Below are 12,901 nucleotides of genomic sequence, written 5' to 3'. Positions count from 1 at the left end.
TGGAGCCATGTCTCTGTGATCCCAACTATATCATATTCATTAATAACTGCACATTCAGTTCATCCACCTTGTTACAACACTCTTAGCCTTTATACAATTATGTTGAAAAGTGGCTCTTTTTGTGTGTGTTGTTTGAATGTCCAGCATCTGCAGATTTCCTCGTGTTCCTGTCAGTAGAAACGATGCTACTGGGTTTAATAGCTAAGCCTCATGTGAAGGCCAGGAGCTGGACTTAGTTGCCCAGGTCTATTCGAGATGTAGCGTATTGGGAACATTTAATAGGTAGAGGAAGCTCATCCTCACTGCTTCACCCTTAAGGGTCCTGAATGCACTACAACAATTATAAAAGATGTAAGTTAGAACACGAGTTAAAATGAAAGTTTATTTGTCGGTTGCCCAGACTGAGTTCAGTTAGAAAGCAAACAAGGGCAAGGCTGATTAACTTCACAAATGCTGAGCACCTCCACCGTTTGCTGTTTTAAGTTTACAGTAATCAAAATCAGGATTTGCTTCAACTGGAGAGTCCTGTTCTGTCACGTCAGTGTACTGAAACAAGTATTCGAACATCCTGCGCAATACTCAGCTTTCGTTTGTCAGTCCCCTCTCTCCAAGTCAGGAGACAAGCACTGATGTTGCTGAGGGAGTTAGGCAAAAGACTAAAACATCGAGAAGGCTGCCGGGCTAAAATGGTTATCTTTGGCTCCTCGCTGATGTCCCTCATTCGTTGATGCTCCGCCACACCTCCGTTTGGTTCTTCCCTTTTGGCTTCATCTCCTCCATCTCCAAGATTGACAAGTGGTCGCTCTTTAAAAAAAAAGGTCGAGTATTTAAAGAGTGCACGCCGCTCTCAGGGAAAAAAAAAACACAACTTGATCTGCTATCAAACCTTGAAGGATTTAAAGAACTATGAAGGTGAGTGAGCTGCAAGTGGCGCTTGCAGACGGCTGCTCCATTGTACCGATTATTCCGTCTCCTTGGGAAATGATTTAATCGGGTCTAACCTGATGGTTGCTGAATATAGAGCCACGGCACCAGACAAACATTGAGGCAGTTGTCTGTTCCTTGGCTGTACATATAACTTCCCATAGGTGAGACTCGAAGTAATACAAATGCTCATTGGAGCGACGGAGAAATGCAAAGTTTACCGACGTAAGCTAAACAGAATTGCACTTCTTAAAAAATGTTGAGGTGCGGTTGCAGAAAAGATTGTGCCAAGTTACTTACTGAGCTGCGTTTTGCTATGCAGGGTCTGGGGACTGCCACGATTCTCACTCTCTTCTTGTTCTTTGCATCTTCGCTCTTCGTACAGTCCAGCAGCGTGCCACAGGTATTGGCCCAGTTCTTGATCTGCTCAATCCTGGGTTATTTTAAACGAATTCGACTCCGGTTCCGCGCTTTATGCTTCCGCTCCGCATTTATCGCTAAAACTGACGAGATTACGCTTCTTGTTGAATAGGCTCAGTTTTGGAGGCGTAACTGGACACCTCAAGCAAAGCTGTATCTAAAAGGCTCACGTAAGTCAAACCTGCGGTCGTATTCTCTTCGGTTAATTGAGCCAGAATCCAAGCTGGTACTTGTTTAATGGGGATTTAAGTAATTATGGCATTTTATATTTATTCTTTGTTTCAATATGGAACAGGTAATTAAAGTTGTTGAAATAAACTTGGTAAGTGAGGACTACTTGGATCTTATGCCTTCACTTGGAACGCATAACAATAAAAAAGTACAAGGCCCGGGAGTGGTATTATTGCCTCTCGATATCTACGGAGTGTTGGGGTCTGGAGATGGGAGGCTTAGAGTGTTTGTAGAGGACCCGATGAGTTGAAATGGAGTGCTTGTGATTATTTATATAATTAACTTTAATGTATATACGCCATTAATTCACAGCAGATCCCAAATAGTTTGCAGTAATCAATTATTTAATGAGGAGTAGGACTAGGTTAGATTTACTGTGTACTCGGGATGACCTACAAAATAGTAAGCACATAAAAATAATTCTTTGGCGTGAAGTGGCTTCGTTGAGCCCAAAGCATTGAAGGTTATTACATAAATTTAAACACTCCAAAGAGTATTTTTTTTGTAATCCGCACTCCCCGAGCATCAACACAACTGAATGCAATTGAGGAAGGAAGCAGACTGCTCCGATGTAAGCTCGGGTCAGATTTCTTGCCAAGTGATCGTCAGTCTTGCCGGCAAAGAGGTCATTTCTCACAGTCATTGACCAACAGTTAAACAACTAGGTTCACGTTCAGTAGGGTCTTAAATTCGCAATGAAAGGCAGAGTAATGACATAATAGGTCCTCCGTTCAAATTTGTGCTTTTTTTTTTACAGAGGGGCGGCGGTTCATAGCGGAAAATGAAGAAGAAAATGTTCCCACTGAAAACATAGATACCGGTAAGAGGCAGAATCAGGTTTAGTATCACCGGTATGTGCGTCAAATTCGTTAACTTTATGGCAGCAGTACAATCAAATACATAACAAATAAATGGAGAAAAGCTGAATTACATTAAGTATATATATGTCTATTAAATAGTTGTTAAAATAAGTAGTGCAAAGAAGAAAAAAAATTAAAAAGGTAGTGAGATAGTGTTCATGGGTTAAATGTCAATTTAGGAATCGGACGGCGCGGGGGACAACTTACTGCTGAATCGCTGAGAGTGTGTACTCTGTACCTCCGTCCTGTCCGTAACGAGAAGTCATCCCCTGGGTGCAGGACGCCGCTTTCCGAAGGCACCGCTCCTTGAAGGTGTCTTGGATACTACGAAGCTGACTAATTTTACATGTTTCTGCAATTTATTTCGATCTTGTGCGGTAGCCACTCCCTGCCCCCTCCCCCCCCCCCCCATACCAGACAGCGATGGTAGAACGGTCGCAATATCTCAAAGATGCTTTGTATTTTACAGTTTGGTATTGCATTAGAAATTATATTGAATAGCGGGGTGAGCTTGAGGAACCGAATGGTCACCTCCCGCTCCTATTTTCTTGTGTTGACCCGTTAGTGGTACGAGTTCTGCCTTGCATACCCAACAACAGCATTTTTTTTTACCTATTAGAAACCAGAAACCAAACTGACAGACCATTAACCCTATTAGAAGCAAAGGCCTTATTCCTGGCTGCAATTAGACGGGCGGAAAATGCCAAGAACATTCGCAAACGTTCCGCAAATTCACTGCACGCAGAGGTATGTAAAACTGTTAACTTTAAACACATGAAAATACGGAGAGAAGCAGTAGATCTCTTCACTAGATTGTCATCGTCATTCCAGTTTATAACTATCAGTAATCTGAATTTCTGGGGCATGTCATATTTCATGGCCATAAAAGTGCTGCAAATTTTGCAAGATACTCCAATAATCCCGTGTCGGATTGTTTGGAAATCCGTGTCTGGCTCATTCATTGGTCCGGAATGTCATCTGGGGTTCATGCTGCAAGAGGGTGAATGTGGCCAAATCTGGGAGTTGAGAGTGCAGCAGGCCTGGACCAGGGGCCGGGTGTGCAGAAGGAATGAAGATGGGCATGAGGACGCCTCAAATCGAATTTATTGTCATATACATGAGTAGTTGTACATACAGGTGCAATGAAAACTTTTGCCCAGACAAAAGTACACTTTTCTATGTTCTAAGTTGGGTCCGGAATGCTTCTGTAGTTCCTGATCTCGTTAAACTCATGGACTTCACAAGAACATCATATGTAAAGAGAATTTGGCTATTAATAATTGCATCCAGTAATGTGGAAGATCTATTTGCCCAGTTCCATCAAAGTACTAGAATATCAGAGGTTCACCATACCAAGGTAATTCTAGCTCTCTTTTGCTCTCTAAATGCTACACAGAGGGGTTCTTGCAGTAGTTAATAAAATTAGATAAACTTAGATCAGAAAGTCTAAACTACTGGAACAGTGCTTGTTGAGGTGCGGCATGAAGAATCAGAATTACAATTGATTTCTCAAAATGCAAAATTGGAACTCTTTTCATTAGACATACCTCCTCTATGGTGATCTGAGCCAACTAAAATCAGGATAATTTACTGACTCTACATTCAAGATGGAGTTATAGGTTGGCACAACATCGTAGGTTGGAGGATGACATTTTGGGGTGCAAACTATCTCTATGCTACAGCTGCTGCAAGTGGGAGGTCATGTTAAACAAATTACTCATTGCTCCAATACTCAGCTTCTCACATACATGTGGTGCTTCATAAGGCACTGTATTTCCGATTTGCAAAATTGCCATCTATGCCACACATTGGACAGCAATCTTGAGATCTTTATTCCACACATACCACTTAGTGTTGAGGCCAAAATGTCCCCTTTTAGTCTCATGTGACCACAAGGCCTTCTACATCTTTACAGTATCTTCCAAGTGACAGTTTGCAGTCTTTATGGGCAAGGATATATATGTGGTACATATGGTGTAAATCTGATACTGCACAAGCCAGGTAACACCATGACTACTGTCAAGTATGGTGGAGGTAGCATCATGCTATGGGGATGCTTTTCAGCACCAGGGACTAGAAATTTGGTCAAGAGTGATGGGAAGATGAATGCTACTAAATAGAGATCCTGGATAAAAATCTGCTAGCCCCTGCCCGAAAGCTTAAACTGTAGAGAAAGTTTGTCTTTGAACAGGACAACAACCGAAAGATTACTGCTAGAGCAACCATGGATTGCCATCCACCACCACTCCCCAACTAACCTAGTACAACTTGAGCAATTTTGTAAGTAGGAATGGGCAAATCTTGCTCTATTATGTTGTGCAAAGCTAATAGAGACTTATTCAAAAAGACTACTAACTGTAATTGCTAGAAGAGGTAGTTCATTTTGAACTGCTAACATTTCAGTTTTTGAATTTTTAATTTCTCATGCTTTACAATTTTCTCTTTTGGGCTCTACAGTGAAAAAGGAGCATGTGATTCACACAAGAAATCAGTTAAATTGATCAAAATCCCAGGTAATACTCATCTATATGAACAAAGGGATGGGGGCTGAATACTTTTTCCAAGGCAGTGAAGCTCAGCAGCCGCCAACAAATCTCCTTTATCTCACTACTACCTGACACCTAGAAGCTGAATGTTTTCAGACTCGTTGGCTACTCAGATTTCACTACAGACCATAAGACATAGGAATAGAATTAGGCCATTTGGCTCATTAAGTATGCTCTACCATGTGATCATGGCTGATTTATTTTCCCTATCCCCATTACCTTAGACATAATTACTAATCAAACACCTATCAACCTCCACTTTTAAGTACACCCAATGACTTGGCCTCCACAGCTGTCTGTGGCAATTAATTCTGGATTAACCAACCTCTGGCTAAAGAAATTCCTCAATTCTGTTCTTCTATTCCAGAGCTGTGCAGTCTGGTCCTAAACAGTCACTATTGGAAACATTCTATCCATAGCTACTCTATCTAGGCCATTCAATATTTAGTAGGTTTCAGTGAGATCTCCTCATTCTTGTACCTTTAGGGAGTATAGGCCCAGAGTTATCAAACACTCCCGATTAACTCTTTCTTCTCAAAACTCCTCTGAAGCCTCTCCAATGCCAGCAATTGTCTAAGTTCTTACCTAATTTTCAGTTAGCTGTATGATGAGTAGAAGCAGGGTTTCTTAAGAATTTGAGATTATCTCTTGTTCAAATGAAAGGATAGGATGAAATCCTTAATCACAATTGTGGCCTGATTAATAAAAGCTTAAATAAAACTGGTAGAAGATTAACAACCCCAGGCTAATTAAGGAGATTCAGAGAATAACTGGCATTATGAAACTTTGTTAATCTTTATCATGAGGAAATGAGGACAATGCTGTTGATCATTGTATATGATTTTCAAATGATAAAGCAGACCACAAGCCACAAAAGCAGAATTAGGCCATTTGGCACATCAAGTGTGCTCCACAATTACATCACAGCTGATTTATTATCCCTCAACCCCCTTCTGCTCCCCCCCCCCCCCATAACCCTTGATGCCCTCATCAACCTCCACTTTAAATATGCCCAGTGTCTTGGTTTCTACAGCTCTCTGTAGCAATGAATTTCACTGATTTACCATCCTCTGGTTAAAGAAATTCTTCATCTCTAAAGGCACACTCCTGTATTCTAAAGCTGAGTTCACTGGTGCTAGACTCCCGCACCATAGGAAACATCTTCTCCACATCCACACAATTCAGGCCTTTCGATATTTGATGGGTTTCATTGAGTACCCCTTATTCTTCTAAATTCCAGTGAGTATAGGCACAGAGTATCAAACACTCCTCACATTAGCCCTTACATTCCTGAGTTCAATTTTGTGAACCACCTCTGCACCCCCCATGCCAGTATATCCCTTATTAGACAAGTACTACCTATGTCTTATTAGCAATATATAGAATAAAGGTACAAAAAGAGCACAGCTCTAGAAAATGTTCATTAGACTGAGTGACGCATATCACTCAAGTTCAAGATTTTGGGATCACCTCTATTTGTACAACTTGGGTGTAACAGTACTATTGAATTTTATGCAAACAGCAATAGATGCGACTCTTAAGAGAACAAAGGGTATGGTCAGATGTGACTAATAAAATTCAAGGCACCAAAGTGTGAGATGATGCAGTTTGATGCAAAGGGTGAAAAGGTAATGCTAGACGGTAGAATTTTAAAGAGCGGAAAATGAACTATTTGTACATAAAACCTTAAAGTAGCAAGATAGGTTAATAAAACTGTCAATAAGGCATACAGGAATCCAGGCATTATAAATAATACAAACAAAAACTTATGCAAATACTTAACTCATTTGTGTCCAGCTCTAGATGCCACTTTTTTGAAAGGCCATGATGCTTTGAAGAAATAGAAGTTAGATTTATAGTGCTTTAGAGATAAAGGATTAGTGCCACTTCTCTTCTAGGGCTGCCAATCTGGGAGAAGCTCGGTTATTTGCTCTGATGGGATTCATCTTTCTCTTGCCTTATCTATCCCTCTCCCACCCTCTCTAAATTTAAATCCAACTCATTTCCTCCCCTTTCTATCTGGGGGCAGGGAGAAGGCGCAAGACAAAGTGATCAACTGTTTTTCTTTCCACAGATGCTGCCTGATCTGCTAAGCATTTCTAGCACCTGCACATTTAAAATAAATTGTAAGAAGCTGGGGTTGTTGTTCCTGCAGCCAAGCAGATGAGAAAATTTGATGATATTCAACTCAGATAGCATAAAGAGAAAAGATTTCCTAGATTAGTATTACACTTCAGTGCTGCTCTTATTTTACAATTATATACCTACTGCATATACAAATTATATAAATATAGATTAAGACAATTATAATCTTATCCAACTCTAGATTTAAAGATAATTGGAACAGTCAATATTTAAACTCAATTTTAAAGTCCAACTCTGTGTTTTTCCTTAAACACTTTCACATACTACTAAGAGTTGCATCTGCTGTAGAGCATCCCAACTTGAGATCCACAGACTTCTCAGTTAATGGTAAGGCTTCAAGCCATAATAAAAAGGTTGGGAACCCCAACTGTAGAATGACATTGGACATGTCTTTGATAGGGTGGATGCATTTTTTGGGGAGTGCAAATGGTAAGAGCTTGTTTGAGTCACAAACCATGCAGTCAAATAACTCTTCATTTTCTATTTAGCACAGCAGAACGTGGTATTATGGTGATGGCAAGTCAGGCCATTAAATAGAAGGAACACAAGGGCAAGCAGTCATGTGTTAAAGCCTCCAAGCAATACATTCAACTAGACTTGGCAACCCATCTTTACCTATTTTGATTAACCTGTGTCTATGAATTATTTCCTGTTACATGTAACTCTTTTGAAATTACAGATAAGAAAAAGAAAAGTTAAACAGTAGCATTTCTGGGAAGAGAACCAAAACTGGAAAAAAAATCACTAAATACTTGGACTTCTGCAGAGTTTTCCGTATTGATCCATTATATTTTGATTTCATCTGCTCTATTAGATTCTGTACCAATGGCTAACAAAATAATGGTTGTAAGTTGTTGATCGCATTGTAATTGGTAATGGATATACAACTTTTTGAATCTATGTAATGTAGAACTGTTTAATGAATTAAAAATCCTTTAGCTTCTTGAACACAAAACTCCTGCCCAAGTATCATGGCTTTCAGTCATACTTTCAGCAATAATTTCTTCCAATTTAAGGCACATTTACAATCTGGAAAATTAGAAATGTTCTCCCTCAATTTTAATACTATTTCAAATTAATATCTTCCATTCAAAATATGAAACATGGTTTTGTAAAAGTAAAATTCTTATTACATCCCAATTCAATGTAGAAAAAAAAAACAAAAAGTAGAAACAGAGTACATTATAGACCCTTTGGCCCACGATATTCTGCTGACCTTTAACCTACTCCAAGATCAATCTAGCACCTTCCTCCATTTTTCCATCATCCACTTACCTGAGAGTTTGTATTCTTAATGCAACTGTCTCTACCACCGCTCCTGGCAGGGTATTGCCATACCCACTACTCTCTTTTTTTAAAAAAAAAATAAACAAACAAGGACATTGCCCCTATACTTTCCTCCAATCACCTTAAAATTATGCCCCCTCGTATTAACCAGTTTCACCCTGGGAAAAAGTCTCTAGCTATCCACCATCTATACCTCTTATCATCTCAATCTATCCTCCCAAGACATTAAGTTTTAAATAATTTTGCACTTTTGGAATAATTTTACTTACTGATAAATTATGTCAAAGGGTTATAGAAGTTAATGCTCACTTTACAAGGAAGTCTGTAACCTAGGTTAAGAGTAACCTGCTTTCAGCAATCCCTTTCACAGCCTCATGATACCCCACCACTTAATGGCTGATTAAGTATTACTGAAGTGTAGTCACCATTACAAAACACTGCAGGCAATTTGTACACCTCAATTTGTGGGATCGTTGTTCAGGAGATAAATAACCAGATCAAATTCTTAAAACATTTTGTGTCTAGGATGTAGAGGATGAGCACTGCTGTGCTCAAATTAGTAGTCTTTTATATTCATCTGGAAAGAGCAGATGGGAACTGGAACTGACACCTTTGAAATTGTCACATTCATCGTTTTTGCAAGAGAGCTGTGGCTTTCAATTTTTCTCCCTTAGGCAACCCAATTTAACCAAATGGCTTTCCTCAACAAACCCCGTGATAATTTCTCTGGCCTGCAGACCAACATTTGTGTAAAGTATGGGATAGCTACACCTCTTAAAACAACCCAAAACAGTCAAAGATGATGGTCTGGCTTTGAAACGCATTGCAAGACTTAATGTTGTGAACAAGTGTCTCTCAAAAGAGAGAACTGAGCAACGGCAATAATAGGTTAACCAAATACTCCAAACAGTAGGCAGAATGGAGAAGCTTTTTTAATATAAATTTAACAGCTTAAATATTACATATTTATTGCACACCAATCATCAATTACACCCAATTAGTATTAATCAAAATAAATTAGTTTTTGGATATCAATATAAACCATTTATCCATAGTGTTTTGTGCTGGCAGTGCGGTCCCAGTAGCAGAATGTATCATCTGATATCCTACTACAGCATAACAAACAAGAACACTGATCACATAAGTAAATATTTAAAAGATACCAAAATTAAACTTGGATAATATAAAGAGCAAATTGGACATTGTATGATGTACTGTGATCTGAAATTAAGAAGTTCGTATACAGTCTGCAATTTCTGATTCAGAGCTAGTGGCAAGCAAGTTCAAAATATTAATTTGCAGTCTTCGCACTTACAGGCCAATATTATGAAAGTTAACATTTAACAGTTTGCAAAATAATGCAGACTTCACCACATTTAGCCAGAATGAAAATTTCTAATTGAGATGAAACTGTAGTATTGAGCATTTTTGATGGTTTTCAGAAATTAAGGTGGTGGTCAGTCATTGCGATTGCTTCCACATTATGCAAAATGGATCATTAATTGCTGCAATTATAAAACAGCACCTATTAAAACCAGTCTGTGTACACTGTCACTACACTAATTTCATTCCTACTGCATTACCTGTGGATTTTTGCAGTCTATCTGATTCAGAGATAGACCACTGATTACCTATCTCACTGAACACATTTTATTGCCCTTTGTACTGCTCAAAGCAGTAACATGTTTACTATCTAACTTTTGCCATTGGTACCTGGGGCTATTGAATAGCTCGAACCTGACTGTACTGGAGACATCTGCCCACGTAACTAATGATTAAGCACAGTTTTCCTTCCATCCTCTCCGAATAAATGTTGGTTAGATCAACTTGTCATTTCTTTTATACACACATAATTGTGGAAGTCAAACTCCTTGCCAAGGACATTTTAGAAACCCTGTTTAATGTTAAAATAAGATAACGATAACAACATATTGGATATTAAAACAGAGACAATACACAAGGTACTGAAGACCTTTGTCCTCTTCTGGGTTTTGCAACACAAATTCAAACAATGAACTAAATATTTCATGTTTGTCAGCTCATAGAATCTAAGTTGTTTGGCAGCTCATGCCACTATTTAAAGAAAAGCTTTGCAGTTAAGCAATGTGTGGTGAATTAATGATGCTGATGCATTTTGGAACAGCTGTTAAGTTTTGGGAAAACAAAAGAACTGGTGCATCACTCCTAGATTATCCAGCTTGGAAACATACCATTACCTTTCAGTGTTTCCCTGCAATGGTGCTTAGAGGGATGAGAGAACCTTAATAAAAATGAACAGTTTTGCTTGAAGGAATTCAAATCAAATTAACTCTACCTTAAATCTGTTGATTTTTCTATTTTCTATTCCCCACGTGTTTCAATATAGTCCAGCATTAAACTAAAAGATTTTCTTGCCTTATGGGCATGATATGCAGTGACTGTCATATTTCAGACTTTCCACTCAGATGAAGTAAAATTTTTATCTCAGTCTGGTTCCAGAAGCAAGAGTTTGATGTGCTAATTAGTTGCAAGATTCAGTCCATACTGATAGCATCAATTAGTTGTAAGCTTCTCACTTTTTGCAGTTTGACTGACCTTTGTGGAACAGATTCAAAACTGGTTGAAATTGGATACATTTCTTCCCAAGGCAACTTTAGATTATAAATACAGCTACAAAATAATAATTTATTCTAAAACCACAAGTTGCAAAGAAATGCAGAAGAGGTGGAAATTATTCTTACTAGGAACTAATAGAACAGACCCAAACCTGTAGTGTGTATAAAAGTGTGGTTATAAGAAAAAAAAAGCAGGTTATACAGCAGGAATATCTTGTCTTTCTTCAATTAACATGTCACCAATTTCAAGTTGATAATCTCCGGTTATAGAAAAGATTCTCAGCTGCATTATTGTGAAGGAGTCAATTTCAAATTATATTGTCTTCTTTTGTATCGGGGATAGGATGATTAACGTGCCCCATTTCATACAGGGGGTTGGGATGGGCAAGTGCTCGGTGGTGAAAGTAGTGTTGTAAGTGGTCTACAGTGAATGGGACAACTACTGCCCTCACCCACAACAATGATGATTAGCATCCAAAAAAGTGCTTCCAATCACACTATTACAAACTGGTTTTGTTTACTAGTACTGTGTGTGTGTCAAAAGTAGTAATAATAAACTTCAACCTCTACACTGAAATACCAGTTCAAATGACAAATCTTGGGAGGTCCTTCAATTCATGGATTCTAAAGCACTGGGCATTTAGTGATAAAAATCATTGCCAGCCACGCCTTCAATTCAAAAACCAATTACAGAAAATATTTCCCAAAGACCAAATATCATGTAATGTAACATTCTTAAAATTTTTCTAACAAATTTGTGGAGATAGTGTGTGCAATAGAATCAAGGACGGTTTTGACAGTTCATTTTTCCTTAAAGTGGAAATCTATTACTGGAATTAACTTCTGTAATGCCGAGAGGTGGATGACGTAACCAGATGTACAGCAAAGTGCATAATTCATACGGCACTAGCTTGATAAAATGCAGCAGAAATGGGGAAAATGCACCATCTCTTCCCTAATTATTGTAATTTCACTACAAGTTCACTTTGTGTATTTGCAAACAGGTCTTTCATAAAAGATTCTGGCCTTGATATAGTTGAGAATGCATAACCACATTATATGGATTTAGTTTGCTAGCTCTCACATTTCCACTTTCCCATCAAGATATTGTAAATGAAACTTCAAAGGGCTATGTTAGCCATCAACTCAGTTTTGGTACTCCGCATTTGACTGGTTCATCCCTATAGGTGCTTTAATGTTCCTTCGATCCTTCTCTGCCTCCTCCTCCTCATCATACCGCTCAATATTCTCATCATCACTCTCGTGTGGACTTGAAGGCAAAGACACAGATGGGGATGGGGGCACAGAGGCTGGCCGGGGATATCTGAAACCTTCCGTCTGGCATAAAAAAAAAGAAAGGTTAGTCTATGACATTGCCCCTTAAGGAAAGGCAGGTCTTTGTGGCATATAGTTTTTGTAATCCTGCCTTAACACCAATCAAATCAATTGGTAACGCGAGTGGACTTACCAGTGGTGGCGCAGTCGGCTCCATCTGAAACTTTTCTGGGAAGGCTTTACACAATGCAAGGTGGCGGGCATGCACGTAATACTGAAGACAAAGAATTGAAAATTGTCATCACTACGAAAGAATGCAGTGAAATTTATGGAAGCCAACACTGCAGATCCTTCATGTGCCATGTCTTCAGATTGAGCTAGAGCTCCAGAATTTGCATGAATGCAAAAAAACAATAACTCTTGCAAAATAACCTTAATTAATTTATTCCATTTTGAAATTGCTTAGTTTTTTTTTTAAAAAGTTGGAGGCAAATTTATTACTAAATTTTACAGCTTAGTTAATTGTCCTGCTTCCTATCTATCATGGCTGATCATTCAGTCAATAAGCTAAAATCATTAAACTTATTTCCAATGCACTTTGGAATAAAGTATTAAAAAG

General features: G+C 38.6%; 2 protein-coding genes across 8 annotated transcripts in view; one reads left to right on the top strand and one right to left on the bottom strand.

The window, feature by feature from the left end:
- Positions 1-664: 664 nt before the first annotated feature.
- spx (spexin hormone) lies at positions 665-7,967 on the top strand. 6 transcript variants are annotated; one of them, XR_012101512.1, is made up of 7 exons: positions 671-912; positions 1,247-1,327; positions 1,457-1,514; positions 2,333-2,395; positions 3,055-3,182; positions 4,893-4,948; positions 7,620-7,917. XR_012101512.1 is itself a non-coding variant. In XM_073066985.1 (6 exons), exons 1-6 carry the CDS (start codon positions 907-909, stop codon positions 7,657-7,659), a joined length of 381 nt encoding a protein of 126 aa, XP_072923086.1. In that variant the 5' UTR covers positions 665-906; the 3' UTR covers positions 7,660-7,917. The 6 variants fall into 6 exon arrangements, 3 of the variants coding, with proteins under 3 accessions (XP_072923086.1, XP_072923088.1, XP_072923087.1); XR_012101511.1 differs by having other exon boundaries at positions 672-912; positions 7,806-7,917; XR_012101509.1 differs by having other exon boundaries at positions 672-912; positions 7,615-7,917.
- A 1,360-nt stretch (positions 7,968-9,327) lies between these two features.
- gys2 (glycogen synthase 2) overlaps positions 9,328-12,901 on the bottom strand; it is an 81,508-nt gene continuing 77,934 nt past the window's right edge. For both annotated transcript variants that reach the window (XM_073066122.1, XM_073066123.1), the window contains exons 15-16: positions 12,476-12,556; positions 9,328-12,345 (exon numbers count right to left, since the gene is read on the bottom strand). In XM_073066122.1, coding sequence (XP_072922223.1) covers positions 12,154-12,345; positions 12,476-12,556 — 273 coding nt within the window. In that variant the 3' untranslated portion in view covers positions 9,328-12,153. The remainder of the gene's footprint in view (positions 12,346-12,475; positions 12,557-12,901) is intronic.

The sequence above is a fragment of the Hemitrygon akajei genome, chromosome 14, assembly GCF_048418815.1.
Source record: "Hemitrygon akajei chromosome 14, sHemAka1.3, whole genome shotgun sequence".
NCBI classification, from domain to species: Eukaryota; Metazoa; Chordata; class Chondrichthyes; order Myliobatiformes; family Dasyatidae; genus Hemitrygon; species Hemitrygon akajei.
This window is presented reverse-complemented; position numbering and strand designations above follow the sequence as displayed.